General features: G+C 38.0%; 1 protein-coding gene across 7 annotated transcripts in view; it reads right to left on the reverse strand.

Annotated features, from left to right (window-relative positions):
* The window catches only part of NTRK2 (neurotrophic receptor tyrosine kinase 2), a 388,046-nt gene that overhangs the window by 328,028 nt on the left and 46,439 nt on the right, over positions 1-13,579 (reverse strand). For all 7 annotated transcript variants that reach the window (XM_065879081.1, XM_065879080.1, XM_065879079.1 and 4 more), the window contains 3 exons: positions 3,958-4,094; positions 3,306-3,438; positions 552-857 (listed from right to left, as the gene is read on the reverse strand). In XM_065879081.1, the coding sequence (XP_065735153.1) occupies positions 552-857; positions 3,306-3,438; positions 3,958-4,094 (576 nt within the window). The remainder of the gene's footprint in view (positions 1-551; positions 858-3,305; positions 3,439-3,957; positions 4,095-13,579) is intronic.

Raw genomic sequence — 13,579 nt, forward strand, 5'->3', positions numbered from 1 at the left:
CAGGTAAATGCATGACATCATCCCTGCTTTTACTGAGGCTCCCACTGAAATTCTTCTGCTGACCATGTACCGGACTCCTGATGCCAGCCATCCTTTTCCCAACCCAAACCATTGGTCAGATTGGAACTTTTACCACTCCTAGAAAAACAGTTCAGGATCCCATCAAAGGATGCCACAACTCAAGTCAGCCCAGGTAAGCAAAACAGTCCACAACACTAGTTTCTCATCCATGGATGAGAGAGCAGGATTCTGAGTCCCAAATGGATAAGGGACTAGAAAATATATCTTAAATAGTTCATGAGCCAAACAAATACAGTTCACCCACTCACAGATTTGTTTGGGTTTTGCCATTGTGGATACAAAATCTCATGTAACACTCGAGAGAAAAATAATGTGTGTTTATCAGAATATTGTTCAAAGTTATTCATCCCCATCACCTCCATGGAAAGAGTATGAATCCTTGCCCCTGGACTTGGCTTTGGCATGATGTTGCCAGTAATTGAGTGATATACCCTATCTTCTCCCCAGATGCAAAAACATCAGGTACTCACCATCATCGATTCCAGGCCAGCCCATGAAGTGAGCAGAAATCTGTTTCTCATCCTTCCCATACTCATTCTTGGCTACTAACTTGTAGTCCCCATTATTCATGTGAGTGGGATTATCCAGCTGGAGGCAGCCGTGGTACTCCGTGTGATTGGTAACATGGATTTTAGTACAGATGTATTTGGATTCATTCAAAATTGCCCCATTATAGAACCACTGAAGCGCTGGTTTGGGGTTGCCTTTCACAGTGAATGGAATGCACCAGTGGTGGTCTGAGGTTGGAGATTCGAGAAATGTGATAGTTGGAGCAACTAAATTGAAAAAGAGAGAGTTAATAGCATCAGAAAGCTCAGAATTCTCCCCATCTCCAGATCTCTGTGTCATCAATAGGGGATTTTTATTCAACCATTGTTTGGTTTAAGAAAACACATGGCCCACAACTCTGGAATCCATCAATATTTTGTATCATCATCAAGGTTGATTTAACTTCTACAGAGAGCTTCGGAGAGACTCCTTTCCCTGCTCTGCTTAAAGCCCATGCATTGTAGTCATTTTCACATCTATTCAGTGTGAGAACCAACTCCAAACAGATTCCTGAGATTTCTGACAGTGGAAAGCGTTCATTTGAAGTTGACTTTGGTTTCTAATATATATGCCTTTGATACTAGGGAGATTAATCACCGAAACATTGAGGACTACTATTTTTACAGGACTTCACTAAATAATACAAATAACAGCAAAACTGACTTTGCAAATCTTGCCCGAAGCCCTGATCTTGCATAACTTTTCTAAGACAAGTAAAACTGGTCAATGCAATGAATGCTGCTATCGATGTTGATTGACTATTATAAAGTCTGATAAATTGATAATATTTTTCACCGATGGTCAATAGGAAACTCTCTTTAAAAGCACTACTTTTCATTACAGTACACTCATTTTTGCTGGAACTGGAGATATCAAAGTTTTGATCCTTTAAATGTCTGAGGTCCTATCTAAACCTGAACAAACAAACTAGAGATTATTTTAACCTGAAGTATAAAACACTTTATTCTTAGGGGAAACAAACATTATCAAGTAGCATCTTTAAACAGAGTACTTATCCTGAGTAAAGCTATTTAAAATCCCTCATAATTGTTTATTTTTATGTGATCTGACTTTGATAATTATAAAATCAAGGACTGGAAGAGACCTTTGAGACCTAATAGCATCATTTTTCAGATGAAGAAACCCAAGTACAATAAGGTTAAGTGACTTGGTCAAGGTTACTGAGTGAGGAAAATCTGGAACAGGAATCCAGATCTCCTAATACCTAATCCAGTAGCCCTTCCCCTCATGCACTGCTTCCTGGTTGTATACGTTCATCACACAAAGCGGGGGAAATCATAGCCTGCTAACAAATACACTGTGAGTGGGATCACTGCCAAGGATGTCTCAGTTGCTAATATTCTTTATCACTTATTCCTTCTACTTGTTATCTAAACTTTGATAGACAAGGCCAATTCTCAAGACCATGGAGACTACATAGATATTAACCTAAACTGAGAAAAATTTGAATTGGAGTGCCCTTACTTGTAGGTCTGTGTCACAAACACAAGGACCACGATGGGGCAGGGACAATACTTACCTTCCTCCTACCAGCCCAGGTGCCCATGCCTAGGCCTCACTTTTTCCTGTCACCACGCTCAAATTAGCTTTATGTGAGGTGTTGACTTAAGGACATAAAGTTGGAAACTGGTTGCATGTGTTTGGGGATGACATTGACTTCAAGCTTCCATGTGGGTCAAAATGATGAGAAATTATGAGTCCAGGACCTTCTGGGCATCGGGGTAGTATTGACAGTGACGAAAGGTTGGTGATTTCATTCACTCCAACAATCACATACCGAATGTGTGTTATAAGTGAATGTTAACCAGTGTATCAACCTTGTGCCTACATGTGTGTAATGCATATTCATACTTACACACATGCACACTCGTGTTTTTCTCATCCAAATCCTAATCCAAACAGAGTAAAACCTCGTTACTTTATACCATGGCAGCTCAGAATTTCCACTCATGTGAAGATTATGTATTTTTTACTGAATACATACACCGTTCACACTGAATGCAACAATCTGGAATGTTAAGTTATATGTTGTATTGCTTATGATACTGGAAAATAATGCACATATGCTTAAGAAACTTTAATATCGTATGTCTTCAGTAGAGAGAAATTTAAAACAGTTATAAAAGTTTTTTTGCAGGTGATAATAATTTTCAGTCATTTAAGTAGGACTCCTCCAATTCCCCACAGAAGCTTGATGTCAAATAAATGGGGTATTTTTTTTTTTTGTATCAACAGTATAATTAGGTGTTTGTGAACAGCCAGCTCAGTACTTTAGGTATCACAACTTTAAAGGTTCATATTGTTTTTACAGAGAAAAAAAATTTAGAAACTGGTTTATCAGAATTTAAACTACAACTTATTAACAAAAAGAGGATAACCAGCTCAAAATACGTTCTATCAAGACAAGGCAGGGGAAGGCACAAGAGGACACGCTTAAAATCGGAAAAGAAGCTTAAAGATAACGCGTGAACAAGAGAGATTAGAAGAAATAGGACAAGTGAAAGGGGCTGATAATATTTCTTAATTAAGGATACACAAAACACTGCATATACTTTTTTAATGCACTAAAGCAGCACCCAGAGTGCCCCAACCACAAATGTAGGTGTAGCCACAATCATCTGCTATTAAAAACACATGCCGATCTGATTACGTACAATGTACAGTGAGGTTGACAGAATCTTGATCTTCTCCTACAAGATTTTCTGCCACACAAGAGATTTGCTTTCCACTGTCATCAGATGAAATGTTAGTTATCCTTAAGGAGCCCTGTGTGTGGCTGGTTTCATTCTACAAATGAATTAACAGACAAACATAATCTTGGTTAGGACTGAACCCAAAGTAACAAGATTTGGGGTTTCTTCCCCTAACTGCAGAAAATCATCTATAACATTAGAAAAAAGTTTCTAGCCTAATCGGGCTGAGGCAAAGGAGTTAATCAGAAGCTATTCTATTTCTCTAGATTTCAATTATTTAATGTGTGAAAGTTGATTTAATCCTTGAATTCCTACCTACTTTCCTCCGAGGGAAAAGACCACAAGGAGAGTCACTCACCTTGCTCACAGTGACATAAAAAGCTTACTAGAGACATACAGACTTTCCAATCTATGGGGTATAAATAACTAAAATGCAACTTTCATTAGTCTTTGTTAAATAAGAATAGATAGAAAGTAAATGCACAGCAAAAACTCATTGTAAATCTCTCTATGTGGCCCTATAAAATATTAAGTGATTCTCACTAGGTTAATACAATCTCAAGTTCTGAGACACTCTCATCTCTATGAACACACAGTCAAACACAAGCCTTACCATATGCTTGGAAACCAGATTACCAACATCCCAGTACAAATTCGGAACTGGATCGCCTGCAACACTACAAGTTAATGTGATAGACTTTCCCTCCTCCACAGTGAGGTTAGGTGCAGCCAAATTTGCTGATGGCAAACCTGTGCGGCAAGAAAAGTAAAGGAAGACATATACAGATAGTTAGATGCATTAGCAAAGTAACAGCAACAAGCTGAAAACGCTTTCTGCTTTAAACTCAATAATGATTTACTTTTCTGAGACTGATTTATGTTGATCTGAAAAGGTGCCAGATTGATGAGCTTTACAGATTTGATGTGAACTAAAAGATATGTGATGAGATCTGAAAATAAATTTTGCACATTTCTTAAAACTATCATTGCAGAGTAACCTTTTATTTTTAAAAACCCCACTAGTTTATAGAGCTATGTCTTCTAGCTCTTGTTCTGTTTTACTGTTATCAATCCAGTTGTTGCACCTAAATAGTCATTTTATCTGTAGATCATCTTACTTTTCCCTCAGTTCCCTCTCTTCCATTTTTTATAGTCAAGGACAAAAGTGTGGGAGGCATCTACAATTTTTGCATAAATCCACTTTTTGCATTAAATAACTCATAAATCTAACTTACTACCAGAACTAGATTTTGAAAGAGACAAACTATGATTTTGAAATATAAGTTTAAAAATCAGACCTACATTTTGAAAGAGTCCAACTGAGGAAGTCAGTTTCAAAGCATGTTTCAAAGACATGAATCTTGAACCATAACAGCATTAGAATGTTTCAAAGCTATATAAATCATAGTTAAATATTATAGGTAAAATTAGTCACCCTATCTATGATATGATGAAAAAAGTTTTATGGATCGTCATTCCAATGAAAAGTTCTATTTTGGAAAAACCTTGAGAAAGTATTTGTTATAGGATGAAATTCTGATGCTTATAAACATTTCTTAATATTTCAGGACAGCATCATTTTTATACTTTGATATCTTAAAAGCTGGCTCTTCTTTATTAATGCTATCACTTCATTAAACTATTACACCATTTGGAGGTTTATACTGGTTTTTTTGTTTGTTTGTTTTTGCGGTACGCGGGCCTCTCACTGCTGCGGCCTCTCCCGTTGCGGAGCACAGGCTCCGGACGCGCAGGCTCAGTGGCCATGGCTCACGGGCCCAGCCACTCCGCGGCACATGGGATCCTCCTGGATCGGGGCACAAACCCGTGTCCCCTGCATCAGCAGGCGGACTCCCAACCACTGCACCACCAGGGAAGCCCTATACTGCTTTTAATCATAGTATTTTTAACATGAAGGTGGGTCTCAGAATACATCACGTCCTGCCAGTCAAGCAAGCCCCTCCCTTGGTATCAGAAACTCTGCTTAGGACTATATTCACCCCAACAGCTGTGTTCCATGGAACTATGACCCTCAGGAGGAACCCAGAGGTCAGAAAAGGCAACTGATCTTCAACGGCCATTAAACTGCAATTAATCTGCCCACCTAGTGGTATCTGACCCGTCATCTTCACCATACTATGCACAAATCCTTCTCCTACAATGCAGTCCTTACTGACAAAGCCATTATTATTTATTACTGAAACTACACTATAGCAAGACTTATACAGTATATGTCTCATGGTATTCCCACCATTGATAGAGGACTTCCCAATAAGATCTGGCTTTCAGTGGCTGGTGTGACTTCTTCAGAGCCCTTCCTTCCTGCCAGCATCCAATAGAGAGCAATGTTATATATTTCACGGGGTTTCAAACAGCCCCCTAATACTCTGAGTTGAACAGGGCAATGAAGTGTATACAAATGATCAAGAGGCACTGCAGTTAACCGGAATGAACACTGGGTCAGGAGTCAGGAACCCTAGACCCTAAATCTGGAATGTACTGTGTGACTTTGGGTGAGTCATTTCTCCTCTCTCAATGTGTTTTCTTCTCTGTAAAATTACACTGTTCAATTAGAAGATCTAGCTCTAAAGTTTTCTAGCTCTAATATCTGATGACAACCTCCATGACAATTAAGCTTCCCAATGTAAGAAGCATGCCATGGCAAGATATAAGAAATGGGTTTATTTTTTTTTAAATCTCCTTGAAGCCAGTGGTATGATCTAGGTGACTTTTTCAAAATATGCATTTTTTAAATCAAAACACATAGTCGCATAGTTTAAAAAGTCTATAATTCTACAAAACTTGTTATATAAAACACTCAAACTACCTCTAAGTTCAGGAACAAGAGAATGATGCCCACTCTCGCCACTTTTATTCAACATAGTATTGGAAGTCCTAGCCACAGCAATCAGTCAAGGAAAATAAATAAAATATATCCAAATTGAAAAAGAAGAAGTAGAACTGTCACTGTTTGAAGATGCATGATACTATATGTAGAAAATCCTAAAGATACCACCAAAAAACTACTAGAGCTCATCAATGAATCTGATAAAGTTGCAGGATACAAAATTAATATACAGAAATCTGTTGCATTTCTATACATTAACAATGAACTATCAGAAAAGAAATTAAGAAAAAATTCCATTTACAATTGCATCAAAATAATAAAATACCTAAAAATAAATCTAACTAAGGAGGTAAAACACCTGTACTTGGAAAACCATAAGACACTGGTGAAAGGAATTAAAGGCACCAGCAACAGATGGAAAGATACATTGTGCTCATGAATTTGAAGAATTAATATTGCTAAAATGACCATACTACCCAAGGTAATCTACAGATTCAGTGCAATCCCTATCAAATTACAAATGTTTTTTTCACAGAACTAGAACATATAATTCTAAAATCTGTATGGAAATACAAAGGACCCCAAATATCCAAAATAATCTTGAGAAAGAAGAACAAAGCTGGAGGTATCATGCCCCCTGATTTCAAACTATACTACAAAGTTACAGTAATCAAAAGAGTATGGTACTGGCACCAAAACAGAAACATAGATCAATGGAACTGAACAGAGAGCCCAGGAATGAAGCCACACTTATATGAGCAGTTAATCTACTACAAAGGAGGCAAGAATATATAATGCAGTAAAGACAGCCACTTCAAAAAATGGTATTCAGAGAACTGGACAGCTACATGCAAAAGAATCAAAGCTGGACTACTTTCTCATACCACGAACAAAAATAAGTTCAAAATGGATTAAATATTTAAATGTAGGACCTGAAACCATAAAAATTCCAGAAGGAAGCAAAGGCAGTATACTCTTTGACATTGGTCTTAGTAATGGTTTTTTGGATACGTCTCCTCAGAAAAGCGGGGAAAAAGCAAAAATAAACAAATGTAACTGCAACCAACTTAAAAAACTTTTGCACAGCAAAGGAAACTATCAACAAAATGAAAAGGCTGCCTACTGAACAGGATAAATATTTGCAAACTATATATCTGATAAGGAGTTAATATGCAAAGTATACAAAGAACTCATTCAACTCCACATTAAAAAAAAATCAATTAAAAAATGGGCAGAGGATCTAAATAAACATTTTTCCAAAGAAGACATACAGAGAGCCAGCAGGCACATGAAAAGTGGCTCAACATCACTAATCATCAGGGTGCAAACCAAAACACCCTGAGATATCACCTCACACCTTTCAAAATGGCTATTATCAAAAAGACAACAAATGACAAGTGCTGGCAAGGATGTGGAGAAAAGGGAACCCTCATGCACTGGTGGTGGGAATGTAAATTGGTGCAGTCATTATGGAAAACAGTATGGAGATTCCTCAAAAAAATTAAAAATAGAACTACATATTATCCAGCAACTCCACTCCTGGGTATTTATCCAAAGAAAACAAAAACACTAATCAGAAAAAATACCTGCACTCCCATGTTCATTTCAGCCTTATTTACAATAGCCAAGATATGGAAGCAACCTAAGTTCCCATCAGTGGATGAATGGATGAAGAAGATGTGGTGTATATATTCAGTGGAATATTAGCCATAAAAAAGAATGAAATCTTGCCATTTGCAACAACATGGATGGACCTAGAGAGTATTATGCTAAATGAAATAAGCAGACAGAGAAAGACAAATACCATATTTCACTTATAGGTGGAATCTAAAAACCAAAACAAATTAACAAACATAACAAAACAGAAACAGAGTTACAGGTACAGAGATCAATCAGGTAGTTGCCAGAGGGGAGAGGGGTGGAGGGAGGAAAGAAATGAGTGAGGGAGATTAAGAGATACAAACTTCCAGTTGCAAAATACACACAGGTATGAAATGTACAGTGAGGAATATAGTCAATAACTATGTAATATCTTTGTATGGTGACATACCATAACTAGGCTTAGCATGGTGATCATTTTGAAATGTACAGAATACTGAATCACCATGTTGTGTACCTGAAACTGAGTGTTGTAGGTCAGTTATACTTCAAAAACAAACAAACAAACAAGCAAACTCATAGAAAAAGAGATCAGATTTGTTGCTACCAGAGGTTGGCGGGGGGTGGAAGGAGAGGAAGTTAGATGAAGGTAGTCAAAAGGTTCAGACTTCCAGTTACAAGTAAATATTAGAGATATAATGTACAACACAGGGAAAACTTTTTTCCATTTCTTTAATTTTGTATCAATATGAGATGATGGATATTCACTAAACCTATTGTGATAATTTCATGATGTATGTAAGTCAAATCATTATGCTATACACCTTAAACTTATACAGTACTGTATGTCAGTTATATATCAATAAAACTGAGAAAATATAAAAACAACTACAAACCCAGGGGGAAAAAAGAAACAAAAATATTCAAACTATTATGTGAGAAATAGTACCCATGTGGCACTATTTCCTATTCCCAGAAGCACTCATTTCACCTCTTTTAACTTCTCTGGGTATTGATCTCTATATCACTAAATATCATGTTTATATTGCTACTTCTTGTTTTTTGTTTTAACATTATCTACTGACCTCTTACCCTGGAAGATGAGAACTAGGTTCATGTTCACACAGAAAGCCAGCTCTCCCCACAGGCCCATACCACCACTCACACTATTCTGTCTTAATATCTCCATCTGCTAAGAAGTTTTTTGTTTTTTTGGTTTTTTGGTTTTTTGGTTTTTTTGCGGTACGCGGGCCTCTCACTGTTGTGGCCTCTCCCGTTGCGGAGCACAGGCTCCGGACGCGCAGGCTCAGTGTCCATGGCTCACGGGCCCAGCCGTTCCGCAGCATGTGCGATCTTCCCAGACCGGGGCACGAACCTGTGTCCCCTGCATCGGCAGGCGGACTCTCAATCACTGCGCCACCAGGAAAGCCTGCTATGAAGTTTTGTTGTCTAAATGTACAATAAAGTTTACTATAAATACATAAACTCTACAGACAGCTGAACCATTGTGTGTAATAGTTATCACATTTTATCAAATTTAAGACAGCTTTAATTATAGGACACAACACTGTGATATGTACCACTACGAAAGGGAAAAAAAATGATGCCAATTCAACTATGCTGTAATCCTTTCTCTCACCACTTAGCTCTCCTATTATTTGGAGGCTGGACCTTCTGGGTGGCCTATCTTTTTCAATCTTTTCTCTCCTATTTTCCATCTTTTTGTCTATTTGCTCTATTTCTGTCATACTTTTAGTTTTTCCAAGGCTTTTTGTTGTTGTTCCTGAATGGTCTTCTATTTTTTTTAACACCATGTGTTTGTTTCATGGATGCAATATCTCTGCTGATCTCTAATATCTATGAACTATTAATTATAATTTCTTGTGAATTTTTCTTCTGTCTATATCAACTTTGTTTCTGCAATTTCTTTTCTTTCTCTCTGTTTTGTGTTTTTCTTTCATATTATAAGCTTTTCTCAAACAGTTGGTGATCCTTGGCTGTTCTTTAATTTTTTTTTAATGTAGATTTTATTTTATTTATTTATTTATGTGGTTGCTCTGGGTCTTAGTTGCAGCAGGTGGGCTCCTTATTTGGGGGTCGCTGGATCCTTAGTTGTGGCATGAGAACTCTTAGTTGCGGCATGCCTGTGGGATCGAGTTTCCTGACCAGGGATCGAACCCAGGCTCCCTGCATTGGGAGCGCAAAGTGTTAACCACTCCGCCACCAGGGAAGTCCCTGTTCTTTCATCTTTAAGAATGGGGTAATAGAAGCATTGCACATTTATTAACTGTCAGCATCACTAGAGCAGTATTACTGGCCTCTGTAATACTGACCTGGTGTCAGTATCATTAAATCCTTTTGGGGATGGGATTGATCAAATTATTCAGATAATTCTCTTCCAGTGTACTGTTTGGAAGAGGAAGAGGCTGGAAACACAGGTTTTCCTGGCTATCAGAACGCAGAATGCTCCTATGAAACTTTTTGACGAAATGACATAAAGTAAAGAAGTAACTACCTTAGGACACCTCCTTCTAACAGATGCACAGAATAAATCAAAATAAAGCACAGATTCTCACAGACACAGTCAAAGCTATGGCGGCATGATGATGAGATGCTGAGTGTAGCTCCCAGGAAGGAGCTTAGTGGTGCCCCCTCACTGCTTGGGATGTGCGCTGCCTCTAAAGAGCTCCACGTAAAACAAATGCTGAACGCTATCTTTGCTTTTCACCTTTTTTAGGAGAAGCAAAAATCCTCTTCCGATTGCTTTCAGAAAAGCGAAGTGGTGTAAAGAAAAACTTCCAAAAACTGGAGGATACCTGTGTCAAAACTCAGTTGTATGTAAATCCATCATCCTCTCTATGGCTCTCACAGCCTCAGCTCTACCTGGAATTCCTCTGGGCCTTTGTTTTATCCTCTTTAGAGAACAAACTTCCAGTTTTTACACCTGAGATGTATGGAACAAAAATCTTTCAACCACTCTCCTGTGTTTGGTGTTACCTGTTCTCTTACTTCCTGAGCCTTGCAGTAGTTCTGCAATATACACCAAGCTTTCCTCTTGGCTTTCCCCATTGCCAACTTGGTAACCAGCATTCTCAGCCTTTAAGTCAGTCACTACTCATCCATCTACTTTCCAAATGCAACTGCAGAAACACAAAGCTTTGTTGACTCCTCTCCCATTCTCTTGTATTTATAGATTTATCTGGCTGCATCTGGAGAAACCACGGAGCCAGGGCTTGCCATGGTGCTTGCTCTTGAGGTATGAGCTCCCCCACCAGCAGACTCCACCAATGGATCTTGGTGACACCCTTCCTGGCACCTCGAATATAAACCCATGGTGTAAACTTCCACCTTTTATAAATGTATCTAAAAGTGTGGAAATTCTAAGCAGAAAAGAAGTTAAAATAAAGAGAGTCTCAGCAGAGAATGCTATGCTATAATCTTAATCTCCCCTGTAAAATCTAATGTAGTTTATTTTTTCCTTCAAGCCTAAATTTACATGATTAATATCTCTAAAAATGTCTGCTTAATTATAGTACTAGCAATAACATTTATGGGGCATTCACTGAACCAGAAACTCCTGTCTAGTACTTTACATTTTTGTTTTATTTAATTTAATCCTTACAACCAAGCTTGAAGTTAAGTATTTATCTTCATTTAATTAATAAAGAATGTGAGTTTTGGAAAAGTCCAATACATCTTCCGAAGTTGCCCAACTACCTAGGAACTGAACTCAAAGATCAAGATGTTCACCATTACAATATACTACCTTTCCCAGACTGTAATATCCATTTTAGCACAGACTATAAATACCAATACATATCCATAATCTAGGAATTTGGTTCATTAAAAAAATAATTACGTGTCTATCTGTGAGAGAAGAGTGAGTCTCCTTTATTTATAGAGAAATTGTATCACCCTGTCATAGCAGTTTCCAAAGGAATCTGTGCAAAATTGGCCAAGTCTAGATCTTTTAAATGTAAAGTCTTCCACAAATGAGCAAGCATCTGACTCACGTGAATTCTACAGCATTAATAGGCTGGCCAAAGATTCAATAATGGAAAAAACAATCTGTACTTGAAATACCACTTGAGGTTTAATTAGCACGATAAAAATGAATTGGGAATCATGAATAGCCGAGGCAGGATAAACCATGTGCCAGGCACTACTTCCTGGCTTAATAAGATTTGAAATCAGCACAAGTACAGAGCAAAGCTCAGTAATGTCTCCAAGAGCTTCTAGCACTATGGTAATGGGATCCTGACTTAAGTATCAGGGCTGTCCTCCTTTACACACTGGGAAACCTCGCTGGAGATCAGAGAAGACCAGCTGCCCGACAGACAGACACCTCTGAGGCATGGAAGAGCCCAGTAAAGGATGCAGCTGATCAGTGTATTGGTTAAGGCCCTAGACAGACAGATGTGGGTTAAAGCCAACCCCTACTCATTAGATGTTTACTCACGATGCTTGGTAAGCTTTCATTTCTCCAACTGGAAGTAAGGATACTAATGACATCTACTTTCTAGAGCTTTTAGGATGCCTAATAAGATAATATGGAAAATATTTCAGATGAGGTCTAGTGCATATTAAGTCCTTAATAAACGTTAGCTATTAATGTTATTACCAATATCAATATGGATATTTAGTTTTAAATATATTTTACATCTGAATTTATACGTGTGTATATCTGATATTCTGTCAAATTACTTCAAGTAAAAATAGCAAAGCCATAACATGATATCACAAAGAAATGGTATGTACTCAAACAACCTTGAGGACCATAAGATCAATGGAAGTTAAATGGTTCTTTTCGAGCAGGAATTCTTAGAGCTTTTAACATAGAAATGTGCACAGTGAACATCCAGAGTTACAGAATTTTCTATATTCTTTTCTTTAACCTTGGGTTTTTCTTTTTCCTACACAGAGCATCTCAAGGAATTAGAGTTGCACAGAACATAGAGTGGGGAAAATTTGGTGGACTAGGTGATTGCTCAGGCTCCTGTCAGGTGTAAGAATAATAGTTGTACAAGCAAAAACCCAACGAATAGTCCAACACCCATTGTCTAAACCCTTGCTACTCAAAGTGTGATCTATGGAACAAGGGGTTTGTTAGAATGTGGACTCTCAGGCCCCAACCCAGACCTGCTGGCAAAGAAGCAATATTTTCCACAAGATCTGCTGGTGGTTCATACGCACATTAAAGTTTGGGAAGCTCTGGTCTAAAGAAAGTCAGCCTTTTCACTGAATGATTGATGATTTTCTGCTGAGGTCTACTGGCTGGTATGTCCTTTCCAACCATACTCAGGTCAACAGCCACTGACACTGCTCCATCCAGTGGTGCACACTTCTTGAAAGTTGACCATATCGACTAGGCCCTTCGATCACTAATTCAAAGTATGCACGTTCTCACTTCCTAATAATTGAGGAAAACTAACCTCTAAACTTTCTGAAATATTAACTTGGCTTTGCAATAAACGAGATGGGTCACGTTTGGGTTTTATTTTTCAATATCTACCTGTAGGCCTGAGTTGTGTTCTTTTTCACCTCATTTTAGTAAGCCTAAGCTCTGCTCATTTCTTATTGGATCATCACTCCATGGGTATAAAAATATTCAAGTAAATTACGATTTTTGTCAGCTCTCTGTCTTCTCTCCACTCACTTTCTCTCTTCTTGGGAGGAAATATCTTCCCATTTTTGTGTCCCCTAAACATACATATTTCACAACCAGGAATGAAGCCAGAATGAGCCTGACCTATTTAGAAGTGGCTGCTTTACACCTGGTTGCAAAAAT

This window comes from Phocoena phocoena, chromosome 6 (assembly GCF_963924675.1).
Source record: "Phocoena phocoena chromosome 6, mPhoPho1.1, whole genome shotgun sequence".
NCBI classification, from domain to species: Eukaryota; Metazoa; Chordata; class Mammalia; order Artiodactyla; family Phocoenidae; genus Phocoena; species Phocoena phocoena.